The 14054-nt window shown below is 54.1% G+C and overlaps 1 protein-coding gene across 8 annotated transcripts in view; it reads right to left on the bottom strand.

Moving 5' to 3' along the window:
* USP40 (ubiquitin specific peptidase 40) overlaps positions 1–14054 on the bottom strand; it is a 660245-nt gene that overhangs the window by 496164 nt on the left and 150027 nt on the right. For all 8 annotated transcript variants that reach the window (XM_078681394.1, XM_078681396.1, XM_078681399.1 and 5 more), the window contains exon 10: positions 6707–6811. In XM_078681394.1, the coding sequence (XP_078537520.1) occupies positions 6707–6811 (105 nt within the window). The remainder of the gene's footprint in view (positions 1–6706; positions 6812–14054) is intronic.

The raw sequence follows: 14054 nt of genomic DNA, 5'->3' as shown, positions 1-14054 counted from the left end.
CTCTGGATCATTGTTTATACCCAGACAATAAAGTTATAAGTCAGTGACTGACATACTTATCAGTGAGCCTCTACTATTTTGATGTCTTTAATGGCTAAGAGAGAAAATCCTCAATTCTGATACCTTCATTGGAGGCAATAGACCTACATTTATTTGAAAGAAAAAAAACAAAAGATTCTGTGATGCAAGAAACATGAACAATAGTCCTGATCACAGGTGATGGAAAGTTGGAAAGTGCAACACATTATTGGGAATGCGATGCCCCCAGGGCAGCAGCGAACTCGTGCTGCCCTGGGGAGGCAGCACATTCACGTGAAATACGGAACAGTAGCTTTACAGCTGCTCAATGAATACATGTGTAGAGCACACTACTCACCCATGAGGGTCTCAAGGCGCTGGGGGCGAGGGGTGCTGCTACTGCTCTTATAGCCAGGTCTGGAGGAGCCTCCTGAAGGTTAGTAGGTCTTGGGTTTGTCGTAGGAGGATGGGGAGGGTGTTCCAGGTCTTGGCAGCGAGGTGGGAGAATGATCTGCCACCGGTGATCGCTCTTCGGATACGGGGGATGGTGGCATGGGCGAGGTCGGCGGAGCGGAGCTGTCAGTTTGGGTGTAGAAGGTGAGTCGTCTGTTGAGATATGCCGGCCCGGTGTTGTGGAGCGTTTTGTGTGCGTGGGTGAGGAGCTTGAAGGTGATCCTCTTGTTGACGGGGAGCCAGTGCAGGTCTTTCAGGTGTGGTGTGATGTGGTTGTGGCCCGGGATGTTGAGGATCTGGCGTGGAGAGGCGTTCTGTATGCGTTGTAGTAGTTTCAGGAGTTTGGCCGAGGCTCCTGCGTAGAGGGCATTTCCGGAGTACACCTGCTGCTGACGAGGGCCTGGGTGACCGTTCTTCTTGTTTCGGTGGGGATACACCTGTAGATCTTGCGGAGCATGCCGAGGGTGTTGAAGCAGGAGGACGAGACGGCGTGGACTTGCTTGGCCATGGAGAGTGTTGAGTCGAGTATAAACCCCAGGTTGTGTGCGCGGTCGCTGGGTATCGGTGCTGCTCCTAGTGCGGACGGCCCCCAGGAGTCGTCCCAGGCTGAGGGGGTGGAGTCGAGGATGAGGACCTCTGTCTTGTCCGAGTTCAGCTTCAGAAGGATGTTTTACATCCACTCGGCGACGGCTTTCATTCCTTCGTGGAGGTTGGTTTTGGCGGTGAGGGGGTCCTTGGTGAGGGAGAGGATCAGCTGGGTGTCATCAGCGTAGGGGATGATGTTGAGGTAGTGCCGTCGGGCGACTTGGGTTAGCGGTGCCATGTAGATGTTGAACAATGTCGGGCTGAGGGATGATCCTTGGGGTACGCCGCAAGTGATCTCGGAGGCTTCGGAGCCGAAAGGGGGGAGGCGTAAGCTCTGGGTTCTGCCTGAGAGGAAGGAGGTGGTCCATTTCAAAGCCTTGTCTCGGATCCCTGCGTTGTGGAGGCGTGTGCGTAGGGTGCGGTGGCAGACAGTGTCGAAGGCGGCTGATAGGTCCAGGAGGTTGAGGGTCGCAGTTTCACCGTTGTCCAGCAGGGCCCTGATGTCATCGGTGGTGGCGATGAGGGCAGTCTCGGTACTATGGTTGCTGCGGAACTCTGACGCGTCCAGGATGTTGTTCTCTGCGAGGTAGCGGGTCAGCTGTCTGTTGACGGTCTTCGATGACCTTCGCTGGGAAGCAGAGCAGGGAGATAAGCCGGAAGTTCTTGAGATCCCTCGGATCCGCCTTGGGTTTCTTCAGTACGGTGTTGATGTCGGCGTGCTTCCAGGTCTCCGGGAAGGGCACGGTCTGGGAGGAGATGTTAATGGTCTTGCGGAGATGAGGTGCGATGGCGGTACTAGCTTTGTTGAAGATGTGGTGTGGGCAAGGATCTGAAGGAGAGCCAGAGTGGATGGTGTTCATGATTTTGAAGGTGTCGTTGTCGTTTATGTTGGTCCAGGTGAGCAAGGGATCGATGTGGTTGGTGGCCGCGGGTTCTGAGGTGTCGGTGGTTGTCGGGGTGGTTAGGTTGTTGAAGCTGTTGTGGATGTCTGCGATCTTGCGAAGGTCGCACAGGTCTTCCGATGGTGGGATGTCGTTGGTGTTGGAGCTGGGGTTGGAGAGTTCCTTCACGATGTTGAAGAGCTCTTTGCTGTTGTGCGCGTTGTTGCCGAGTCAGTCCTTGAAGGAGGCCCTTTTGGCGGATCTGATGAGGTGATGGTGGCTTCGGATGGCATTCTTGTGGAATGCGTAGCTGTCTGGTGTCTGTTTGTGGTGCCATTTCTTCTCTAGTGTATGGCAGGTTTGCTTGGAGGCCTGGAGGTCTGCGGTGAACCAGTTGGTTTTCTTGTTAGTGTGTCTTTTGGAAGGTTTCTTGATCGGGGCGAGAGTGTTGGCGCAGTTGTCGATCCAGAGTCTAAGGTTGCGGTGGCTTCGTCGGCAGGTGGGCTTTGGGCGAGGGTGGTGTTTAGCTGGTCTTCGGTAATTTTGCTCCAGCTGCGGCGGGGGATCTGTTGAGTGCGGTGGTGCGTGGTGGGTTTCCGGAAGGTGAAGTGGATGCAGCAATGGTCGGTCCAGTGTCGTCCGGTGGTGTGGCTGAAGGTGACCTGGGGGCTTGCGGATTAGATGGGATCAAGCATGTGGCCGGCGGAGTGGGTGGGCGTTGTGACGAGCTGTCTATGTCCGAGGTTGGTGAGGTTGTCAATCAGGGTGGTGGAGTTGGTGTCGTTGTTGTTCTTGAGGTGGAAGTTCAGGTCTCCGAGGAGGATGTAGTCTGTGGAGGCAAGGGCGTGCGTGCTGATGAAGTCGGCGCTGGAGTCGCTGAACTGAGGCCGGAGTCTGGGGGTCTGTAGACGAGAGTTCCTCGGAGGGTGATGTTGGAATCGGTGTGGAACTGGAAGTGTAAGTGTTCGTAGGTGCTGAGGGTGTCGTCCCTGCTGGTCGAGACCCTGAGGGTGTTCTATTGGATGATGGCGATTCCCCCTCATATTCCAGTGTTGTGGTCCCTGCGGGTGATCTTGTGGCCGTCCGGGATGGCTATGGCGATGTCAGGTGCCGAGGAGGCGTTCATCCAGGTCTCTGTCAGGAAGGCGACGTCCGGTTAGGATGTGTTAAGCAGGTCCCAGAGGTGGTTGCGTCCTTTCACGGTGGGCGGTTTGCCGGCTCGGAGGCTGGTGAAGCTGCGGCTCCGGCAGGAGAAGGGTCCTTAGGTGTGCTTCGGGGCGGCTAGGAAGCAGGTGTGCTGTTGTCCAGTGTTGAGTGCGTGGAGTGTGCTGGCGTTGTAGTGGTGGCGTTCGGTATGGTGTCAGCGGGGACCAGGGGTTCTGGCGCTGGGCGCGGTCCAGGTGCGGACGGGCTTGCCTGAGGCGCGCCTAGATGCGCCAGCAGCGTGACCGCCATATATGGGGAGGTGGGAGGGACGAGCAGCTGGGAGTTGGGCAACGAGTGGGCGAGCAGGTGGGCGTGGCCGCAGGAGACACAGCAGCGGGAATACGTGCGAAAATAGGTAAGGGCACCAGGGGTACAGAGGAAACAAGGGGGACACAAGATAACAAGGAAAAAAGGCAAAGTTAGGTGGGAAATAAAAAACTAAACAAAAATACACAGGAGGCAGCAAAAAAACAGAACAGGAGGCAGCAAGACAAGAAGCAGCAGTATCGGACTACTGGCCTACCGAGGCAGAGGGACTCAAACCTACGGCAGCGGCGGTGTCAAGTAGCAGAGGCACACAGACACGCTGGTGGACCTGTGCGGCGTAGGGTAGCGGCCTGCTTGAAGACAGGGTCATGGGTCGCCGCTCCATGTTTCACTGTACATGCGGCAACCCGCTTGCACTTTTAAGGGAGATTAGAAATCCCTTGCAGGCGGGTGCAATCACTGACTGTAGCTGCCTGCAAGGCGATGTCTGGGGTGTCCATGGGGCCCCTTTTATCCCCTGCAAAGGCCTGCTCACAGGAGGGGCACTGACAGTGTGTTATCTTTTAGGCGGCGCACTGTCAGTGCGCCTCCTGAGGGCTTCTTTGCCTCTGCACCCATGTCATTAATACGGCACAGGCGCAGAGGCAAAGGGATTCCTTCATTTGCATGGGGCATGCCCCCATGCAAATGAGTGTTATGTTATGTTAATAACTTTTATTAGGCGCACAGCTGCCCCAGCAAAGGGGCGTCCTGGCGCCTGATCCAGTGCCACAACACAACAAATCGATGCTGGAAAGAAGAAAGAAAATCAGTCAGCAGTAGGGAACAGATAAGTTTTTATAGCACGTCTGAAAAAAATCAGACTGTTCAGGGCACGAATATGGACAGGGAGAGAGTTCCACAATCCTGCCGCTAGAACTCGAAAGGAACGACCTCCCATCCTACTCAGTCTGAACCTGGTCTTAACCGCCAGATGAAGAGATTCAGACCTGAGAGCCCGCGTAGGAACATAGGGGGATATGAGATTCGCAAGAGCTGGAGGAGAGGAAAGTTTCAAGATCTTAAATGTCAGACAAAGAGCCTTAAAATTAATTCTCTGTCTGACCGGCAGCCAGTGAAGAGAGGTCAGGACTGCAGAGACAGAACATCGTCTAGGAAGGCCAACAATGGCCCGCGCCGCGGCATTCTGCACCATCTGCAGCCTAGTGGCCTCCGCCTGATTCACTCCGAGCAGCAGCGCACTCCCATAGTCCAGCCGGGAAAGAATGGAGGCTTGGACCACCAGTTGCCGAGTAGGGGGGTCGAAGAATTTGAGGACTGGTCTTAGTCCTCGCAGAATACCATAACAGGTAGCTGCAATCTTCTTTGTGTGGCAGGTAAAGGAGAGTGTTGGATCCAGCCAAACCCCCAAGTTCTTAACTTCGGCAGCTGGGATGGGAGTCACCCCCAATTCTGGAGGCCACCACTGGTCTCCCCAAAGATCCGCCTGCTTCCCAAGAATTAGGACCTCGGTTTTTTTGGCATTTAACTGTAAGCAGTTAGTGCGCATCCAGTTTGCCACGGCTATGAGTCCTGCACGGAATCTGGGAGCATTCACCTCAGGGTCCCCACTGAGTGTCACCGCCAGCTGCGTGTCGTCGGCATACGATGTCATGGTTAGGCCACATTGTCTGACGACAGCAGCCAGCGGTTTCACATATAAGTTGAACAAAGTGGGGCTCAACGCAGAGCCCTGAGGGACTCCCAGACCCAATGGATGGAGGGAGGACTGACCAGGTGGAATAGTCACTTTAAAAAACCGGTCCGAGAGGAAGGGGCGAAACCATTGGAGAGCCGTCCCCTCAATTCCCACTTCCTCCAGACGCCGCATCAATATGTCATGAGACACCGTGTCAAACGCGGCGCTCAGATCTAACAAGAGGAGCGCCGCTGTCTGCCCCGCATCCAGCACCGTACGCAAGTGCTCAGTCATAAAGAGCAGTGCAGTTTCGGTGCTGTGCTGTGCACGAAAACCGTTCTGGCTCTCGTCTAGAATATTATTTCGAGAGAGGTGGGCAGACAAGATGGAATTCACGTGTGCCTCAATGACCTTGGCGGTCCAGGGCAGGAGGGAGATGGGACGATAGTTCTCCGGTAGCAGGGGATCTAGATTAGGCTTCTTCAAAATGGGGCTGACCACTGCCTGCTTCCAAGAGGAAGGGACCACGCCCTCAGTGAGTGAGCGATTAATCAGATCCAATATAGGCTCACGACAAAGGGGCGGGAGAAGTGAAAATAACTCTGGCTTCAGCGGGTCTAAGGGAGAGCCAGATTTAATTTTGAGGCTCAGAGTGTCAAAAACCTCAGCAGACATAGCAGACAAGGAGGACAGAGTTTCGTGGTGAACGCCCCGAGTGAACGCCCCCTTGAAAATAGCTCAGGCACTTTATGTGCACCAGCGCAATTGGTATTACGGAAGGGGCTGCACAAGCATCTGAGGCCCCTTCTGTAATATAAAAGTGCCCCGGGGACACACAAAGCAGGCGCAAACTCCAGTTGGTTCCCTGGGGCACTTTATCTAATACGGCCCTAGATGAGGCACATGACCACTGCTTCAACACAAAATGTGATTTTAGATAACCCAACAGATCAGTTTATTATCCCACTCTATAAAACATAATTAAACTCTAAACCTTGAATCTGTAACTATTCACAGGAAAGTGATAGCACAACCAAATTTGAAGGTGAAAGGTAAACTGAAGTTCAATTACGATTCCCTATTAAAAGGCTTTTGATTATTCAGCATATTCTGCTGTAGCCCATCCGAAATACTTTTAAAAAATCATACAAATTTGTGCCTGTAATAACCCCTCAGTTAAGCCTTTAATTGCATCATCCATCTATATGTGAAGGAATACATTCCAAAATCACCTGCAGCAATTAAAGAGGGAAACCAGGAAACTTAGTCAAGCATTACAGGAGGCCTGGACCGAGTGCTGACTCATTGGAGTAGGGAGATTATCTTTGAATTTCAGTCAAAAAATAGGTGAAGTGTGAAGGATAATTGTTGTGGTGAGAAGGTACAGTACGATCATGTTGCTAAAGTGATTGCTCCACCACTCTAGCTAAGAAAGGAGCAGAGACCTGCTGTTCAGAGCACCAAAGAGGAAATGTCCATGACACACTTTTGGTCCTGCCATGCATCATCTGGGGAATCCAGCAATGTCTACGTTTTCAATAAACTGCCCCTGACAAACCCCCTCCCCAACTATCCACCACCACAATTCACCACACATTTAAATGTTTGGGAGTCAGACCTTTAAAATCAGGGTCCTGAGCAAAGACAGAGGTTCTTCCATCACTGGTGCAATCTTGGGCTCTTCCACTTTCTTCTCTGACTCTTCCGATTTAGTTTCTTCTTTCTGGGAAGAAATGAAAATGCAAAGCGTAAGTGATGGCTACCGTGGAGAGATGCTTTATGAGTAGCTGGGTTGATTTCGGTTATCATCCATGGGAGAGCAGCTCTATAGAAGTAACGAAGAAATCTTTGTTTAAATAAACAAAAAAGTTTCAGTTGTGAAAGTTGGCAAAATATGCACCGACTGCACATTTTGTCATTCTACTTAAACAACGTGACAATAAAGTGTAAACCGATTTTAAAGGCCAGTGAATTAACTTAGAAAACACTACACATTCAACCGATTTCCACAGCTACCTTTCCAAGCGTAAAACACATTCACAGATATATACACACGCGTATATATCTTAAGACATGTGTGACATATGTGTGTATATATACATATACACACACACACACACACACACACACCCACAACACCTATATATAAACATGCAATGGTAGTTAAAATAAATGTGGCTCAAAAAACGTATGCCAACTGCACTGGTCAACACACATTTATTACTACAGTGCAAAGTCAAATTCAAGTTCATTTCTGCAATACAGGTAACTTGATAGGACAATGTTCCTTACTACCTCCCAGATTGAATATAAAAATTGCTTCACACACCGAAACAACGCTCCTTATGATACAGAGAGAACTCTTCAATATGATTTATCTTACTTCATAAATTGAACCCATTGCTTCCTGGTTAGGTCAATCATCTTTTGCTTTTAACAACTAGCATGAAAATGGCATGGCTCAAACCGTATATGCAAATGTGAAGACTGTAATATGCTTGTTACTGTTGTTGATGGAAGGGGAGTGGCTTAGTGGTCCACTCAAGGCTTTTCCTCTTGTAAGTGATGGACCCACCTCACTTTCCCCACCAGTATTAAAGAACAAGTTACTTACCTTCAGTAACGATATATCTGTAAGAAACATTAGTTAGTGATAGATTCCTTACCTTAGAATATCCCTAGGCATCAGACTGGATCCAGAAAGCTTTCGTCAGCAGTACCCCTGCGCGTCGATAGGCATTGTCGTACGGCTCCGCGTGCGTCGTTGGTGTCGTATTCGCATTCACTGGAGCTACTTCGACACGCCCACGCGCGTGCGGATGTCAGTTCGGAACACAACTTTCCGCGACAGGAACGCAGAGCCATGCGAGATACTGGCCACTGGTGCATTGAAACAAGGTCCCGAAAGGATGACCTTAACCCTAGAAATCAGTTAGCAGAGGGTTAATGGGGCGGTAAGGAATCTATCACTAATGTTTCTTATAGATATATTGTTACCGAAGGTGAGTAACTTGTTCATCTGAAAGAAACACGTTATTGATAGATTCCTTACCTTAGAACAGATACCCCAGCAATACCAACCCCGGTGGTGGGTGTGCGAACTAAAATCACACCAGAAAGTCCCGGCGAACAGAACGGCCAAAGAAGCAGTCTCTTCGGACTTGACTGTCAAGGCAATAATGCTTGAAGTGTGCAGCGAAGCCCATGTGGCAGCCTGACAGATGTCCTGCAGGGGGACACCACGTCCCAACGCAGTATTAGCTGCTGTCGCCCTGGTAGAATGGGCACGCAGCCCCACCGGAGGTTTTTAGCCATAGAATAACAGGCCATGATACAGAAGACGACCCAGCAGTAGATAGTTCTCTTGTGAACAGCCTAGCTTTTCTTGGCGCCTGCGTAGCCAACAAAGAGCAGGTTATCCACCCGTAATGCTTGTGTGCGATTCAGGTAAAAGGAGAGCGCACGTTTTGGGTCCAGTCGCACAAGTTACTACTTGTGTAACGATATATCTGTAAGAGACATTAGTTAGTGATAGATTCCTTACCTTAGAATATCCCCAGGCGTCAGACTGGATCCGGAAATGTTTGCGTAGCAGTACCCTTGCGCGTCGGTAGGCGTCGTCTGCGGCTCCGCGTCCGTCGTCGGCGCCGTGATGACGTCGTCGGAGTACTTAGACGCCGCCACCGCGTGCTGACATCAGTTCTTAGACACAGCTTTTCCACGCCAGAAACGCAGAGCTATGCTAAAAAAACAACACTGGTGCCTTGAAACTAGGGCCCTGAAAGGGGATGTCCTTAACCCTAGATATCGGTTCGCAGAACGGGGAGGATGGGTGGGTCGGTAAGGAATCTATCACTAACTAATGTCTCTTACAGATATATAGTTACACAAGTAGTAACTTGTGCATCTGAAAGGGACACGTTAGTGATAGATTCCTTACCTTAGAATAGATACCCCAGCAATACCAACCCCGGTGGTGGGTCTGCGAACCAATAATCACACCAGAAAGTCCAGGAGGACGGAACGGCCAAAGAAGCCATCCCTCCGGACTTGACTGTCCAGGCAGTAGTGTCTTGCAAACGTGTGCAGCGAAAGGCTGAAAGGGCAGAAAGGTAGCCCTTGATAGTGCCCAGAGCAGAGCCCTGCTGGGCAATAGAAAGAAGGAAGAGAAGAACCTCAGAGAGAGGGGCAGCAAGAGGATCCACAGCCTTTGCTGTGCACCATGCCACAAATCTGTTCCACCTGCAGGCGTATACCGACTTAGTGGAGTGACGCCTGGCTGCCAGAATGACGTTACAGACTTCAGGAGGCAAGTCAAATGGCCTCAACTGTCGCCGCTCAATCTCCAAGCATGGAGATGGAGACTGGACAGGTTCGGTTGGAGGACCGTCCCCTGCTGCTGCGACAGAAGGTCCTCCCGAAGAGGCAGACGAACCGGGGGTTCGACAGACATACTGAGTAGCTCTGGATACCAGTACCTTTGTGCCCAGTCCGGAGCCACAAGGATGACTTGGGCCCGGTCTCGCTTGATCTTCTTCAGCACTCTGGGCAGAAGTGGTATAGGCGGAAAGGCGTACAACAGACCGCAACTCCACTCGCGACGAAAAGCGTCTCCGAGCAAGTGCTGCCTTGGAAATTCCAACGCGCAGAACTGATGACATTGCGCGTTCTCTTCGGTGGCGAATAGATCTAACCAAGGCTCTCCCCATCGCTGAAAGAGGCCTTGCGCCACGTCCGAGTTCAGACGCCATTCGTGATCCATCATGCACCGACGGCTGTGCTTGTCTGCCCTGGCGTTCAGAAAACCTGCCAGGTGTTGAGCCACCAGGGTCACGCCCTGGCGTTCCAGCCACTGCCAGAGACGCAGAGCCTCCTGGCAAAGGGTCCACGCCCCACCCTGCCCTGCTTGTTGCAGTACCACATGGCGGTGGTGTTGTCCGTGAACACCTGCACTACACTCCCCCGGACAAAGGGGAGGAATGCCTTCAGTGCTAGATGAATCGCCCGCAACTCCAAAAGGTTGATGTGGAGCCGGGCCTCCGCCGGAGACCAGAGGCCTCTGATCTCCGCCTCTCCCATGTGGCCCCCCCAGCCCTGGAGGGACGCGTCCGTCACAACTATGTGCTCCGGTTGGGGTAGGGAGAGGGATCTGCCGCTGACCCAATCGCGGTCCGTGAGCCACCACTGCAGCTGTCTCGCAGTGCGCTCCGAGATCAGGACGTGGTCGGACAGGTTGCCCTGATGCTGGGCCCACTGAAACTTCAGGTCCCACTGCAGAGCCCGCATCCGCCACCTGGAGTGATGCACCAGTAGGATGCCGGAGGCCATCAGCCCCAGAAGCCGCAGCGTCAACCTGACCGAGACCCGGGATAAAGGCTGAAATAGTGGAATCAGAGCCTGAATATCCCGGACCTACTGTTCGGGAGGATAAACCCGAAACCGTGCCTAGTCGAGAACCGCTCCGATGAAAAGGAGCTTCTGAGAGGGACACAGGTGTGACTTCGGCACATTGATGGAGAACCCCAGCTGGCTGACGACTGTTTGGGGCGAGCCCGCCTTTAACAACCATTCGTCGAGGTAGGGGAAGACAGAAACCCCTAACCTGCGCAGATGAGCCACGACCACCGCCATCACTTTCGTGAACACCCGTGGTGCGCTGGTAAGGCCGAAGGGGAGCACGGTAAACTGAAAGTGCTCGTGGCCTACCGTGAACCGTAGGTAACGCCGGTGGGCCGGCAGGACGGGGATGTGAAAATAAGCGTCCTGCAGGTCCAACGCTACCATCCAGTCTCCTGGGTCTAGGGCAGCCAAAACCTGAGCCAGAGTCAGCATTTTGAACTTCTCCTTCCGGAGGAAGCCGTTGACGTTCCGTAGGTACAAGATAGGGCGTAGGCCCCCTTTGCCCTTCTTGGGTACCAGAAAGTAGTGGGAGTAGCAACCACACCCTACTTCTGGCCCAGGAACGCGCTTGATGGCCCCCTTGGCCAAGAGGGCCGTAACTTCCTCCTGCAGAAGTCACAAATCCTCCGATACGCGGTGGAATTGCGGTAGCATGGCTGGAGGGGTCGTCTGGAAGGGGAGGGAGTAGCCCCTTCGGACGATCTGCAGCACCCACCTGTCCGAAGTGACAGTGCACCAGTGAGAGTGGTGATGGCGAACCCTGCCCCCCACTGGCGACACATGGGCCGAAAAGCACGGACTAGGAGGGTTTTGAGGCAGATGCTGCGGGGGAAGGTGTGGACTGACCTCGCCGTTGTCCCCGACCGCCGCTACAGCGGTTTCCACGGCCGCCACCGCGTTGGGTATTACCCTGCGGAGCGTGGCTGGCAGCATGTGTGGGTACACCCCTTCCGTGGCCACGAAAGGAGTGAAAGGCAGCCGATTGCTGGCGCGGGGCCGGGAGGCCCAAGGACTTGGCCGTAGCCCTGGAGTCCTTAAAGCGCTCAAGCGCATGGTCTGCCTTGTCGCCAGAAAGGCGATAGCCATCAAACGGCATGTCCATCAGTGTATTTTGGACATCGGCCGAAAAGTTGGCGCACCTCAACCAGGCGTGGCGTCTGACCGCTACCGTCGTTGCTATCGCTCTACCTAGTGAGTCGGTGGTATCCAGCCCACACCGGATAGAAAATCTGGCTGCATCCAGGCCCTCTACAAGGGCTTGGCCGAGTTTGGCCCGTACCTCCAACGGACACTCTGGCAGCACTTCCGCAACCGTATCCCACAGAGAGTGGGTGTAGCGGCCCAAGAGGCATGCGGTGTTGGAAGACCGCAGTCCCAGACTAAGGGAGGAGAAGATCTTTTTACCGTACTGCTCGTACCTCTTGGATTCCCTGTCCGGCGGAGCCGACGGGAATGCGGTCTGGGAATTGGATGCCAGGATGACCAGGCTCTCGGGGGTGGCGTGGGTGGACAGGAAACATGGGTCGCCCGGGGCTGGGCGGTGGCGTCTGGCCACGTTGCTATATACGGGCGAACCCGTAGCGAGCCTGGACCAAGTGCCCAAAAGAACGTCGGATAAGGCCTCATTAAAGGGCAGCAGAGGCTCGGCCGAGCTTGACTGCGGTTTAAGGACCTCAGTGAGGAGGTTAGTCCTCATGGCCGCGACGGGGAGCTCAAGGCCCAAGGCCTTGGCTGCCCTCATTAGCACCACACTGTAGGTTGCCCCCGCCTCCGACGCCACGGTAGGAGGGGAGACAAAACCAGTGTCCGGTGAGGTGTCCAGACCACTGGCATCCCCAAGTCCACCTGTCCAGTCCTCATGAGACTGACACTCTCTGGTCATAGGGTCCTCAGACCCTCCCAACACTCCTCATCACCCATCTCCTGATAATCAGGGTTGTCAATGGATGGGTCCGGCTCATAGAAGTTAAACTCCCCAAGCGGCGTTGAATGCGGCGTCCAGCGACGCCACTCCGGCGCGGGAGCCGGGTCGAGGGAGGCATCGGGGACGGCGCCGCCCGACGACGGCGCCGGAGTTGACACCTGACGGACTGACGCCGGGGGGGGTCGTAAGGTCCACCGGCGACGACCCAGATCCTGAAGCGGATCCAGTAGGTTCCTGCAACGCCTGGCCCGAAGGCGGCGTCGGGACCAAGGGGCCCTGCGGCGCCGGGCCCGAAGGTGCCGGCGGCGCCGGGGCTGAAGCACGCGACGGCGTCGGGGCCGAAGCCCCCGACCCGCTAGGGGCCCCAGACGGGTCCGCTGAGCCCGGAGGCGCCGCGGAGCCCGTCGGAGGAGAAAGGGACCTCATGTCCATGAGGAAGGGCTCGATCTCCTCCTGCGTCGCGTCTCGCCCAGGGACCGGAAGGTGTGGAGCTGGACGCGGCGCCCGCGACTCCGACGGAGCCGCATGGGTGATGTCACCCGAACCCCCGGCCGCATCGCGTGAGGGTCGGGGGGAGTCAGAAGTGTGATGACGCCTCTTTGACTTCTTGTGTTTCTTACCGGACGACTTCGACCCGGAGGAGTGGTGCCGACTCTCGGAGCTGTAGTGGCTCCGACCCCGCGACCTGTCCCGCGACCTGTCCCTCGACCTCCCTTGGGACCGGGACCTCTCGCGGAGCGGGGCCGACTGCCGGAGTTCGAGTCGCCCGCCTGGCTTTCGAAGATAGGTCCCGGCAGTCGGGGCAGACCTTCTCGTCGTGGTCGACGCCTAGACATAGTAGACACCGGCAGTAAGGATCCGTGACCGACATCGCGCGGTCGCAATCCTCGCAGTGCTTAAATCCAGGCATCCCTATGGCACCGATCGGAGTCGTTCGACTTCGAAAAGATGATCAAAATGATCCAAAAAGTTAGTCAAAAAGTGACTAAAAGTACTGCTTTTACCAGATCTGCGCTTGCTGGTGCGGAAAAAAGAAGAACTGATGTCAGCACGCGGAGGCGGCATCTAAGTACTCCAACGACGTCATCACAGTGCCCACGACGCCGACGATGGCCGCGGAGCCGCAGACGACGCCTACCGACGCGCAAGGGTACTGCCACGCAAAAAATTTCCGGATCCAGTCTGACGCCTGGGGATATTCTAAGGTAAGGAATCTATCACTAACGTGTCTCTTTCAGATGGTGGAGCTCTCTTCCTCTCTGGAAGGGTGCGGAGGCGGAAAGAAAGTTGGCGCGCTGATAGTCTACCCGATGTGGAAGGCAGTGACAACCTTTGGCAAGAAGGAAGGAGGAGTGTGAAGCACAACCTTATCCGGATGAACCGACAGAAAAGGAGGCTTACAAGAAAGAGCCTGAAGCTCACTCACTCTCCTGGCAGAGGTGATAGCCACCAGGAAGGCAGTTTTCAAAGTCAGAAGACGTAAAGAACAATTGTGAAGCGGCTCAAAGGGAGCGCACATGAGATAAGTTAAAACAAGATCCAAGTCCCACTGAGGCATTATGAAAGGAACAGGAGGGAACATATGCGTAATTAGACCAAAAAGAGAGTACGCAGTTACCCAGTTTAAAAAGGGGGGAGAGAT

Source organism: Lissotriton helveticus, chromosome 3_1, assembly GCF_964261635.1.
Source record: "Lissotriton helveticus chromosome 3_1, aLisHel1.1, whole genome shotgun sequence".
In the NCBI taxonomy this organism is placed as follows: Eukaryota; Metazoa; Chordata; class Amphibia; order Caudata; family Salamandridae; genus Lissotriton; species Lissotriton helveticus.
Note: the sequence above shows the minus strand (reverse complement) of the source record. Positions and strands in the feature narration are given on the sequence as shown.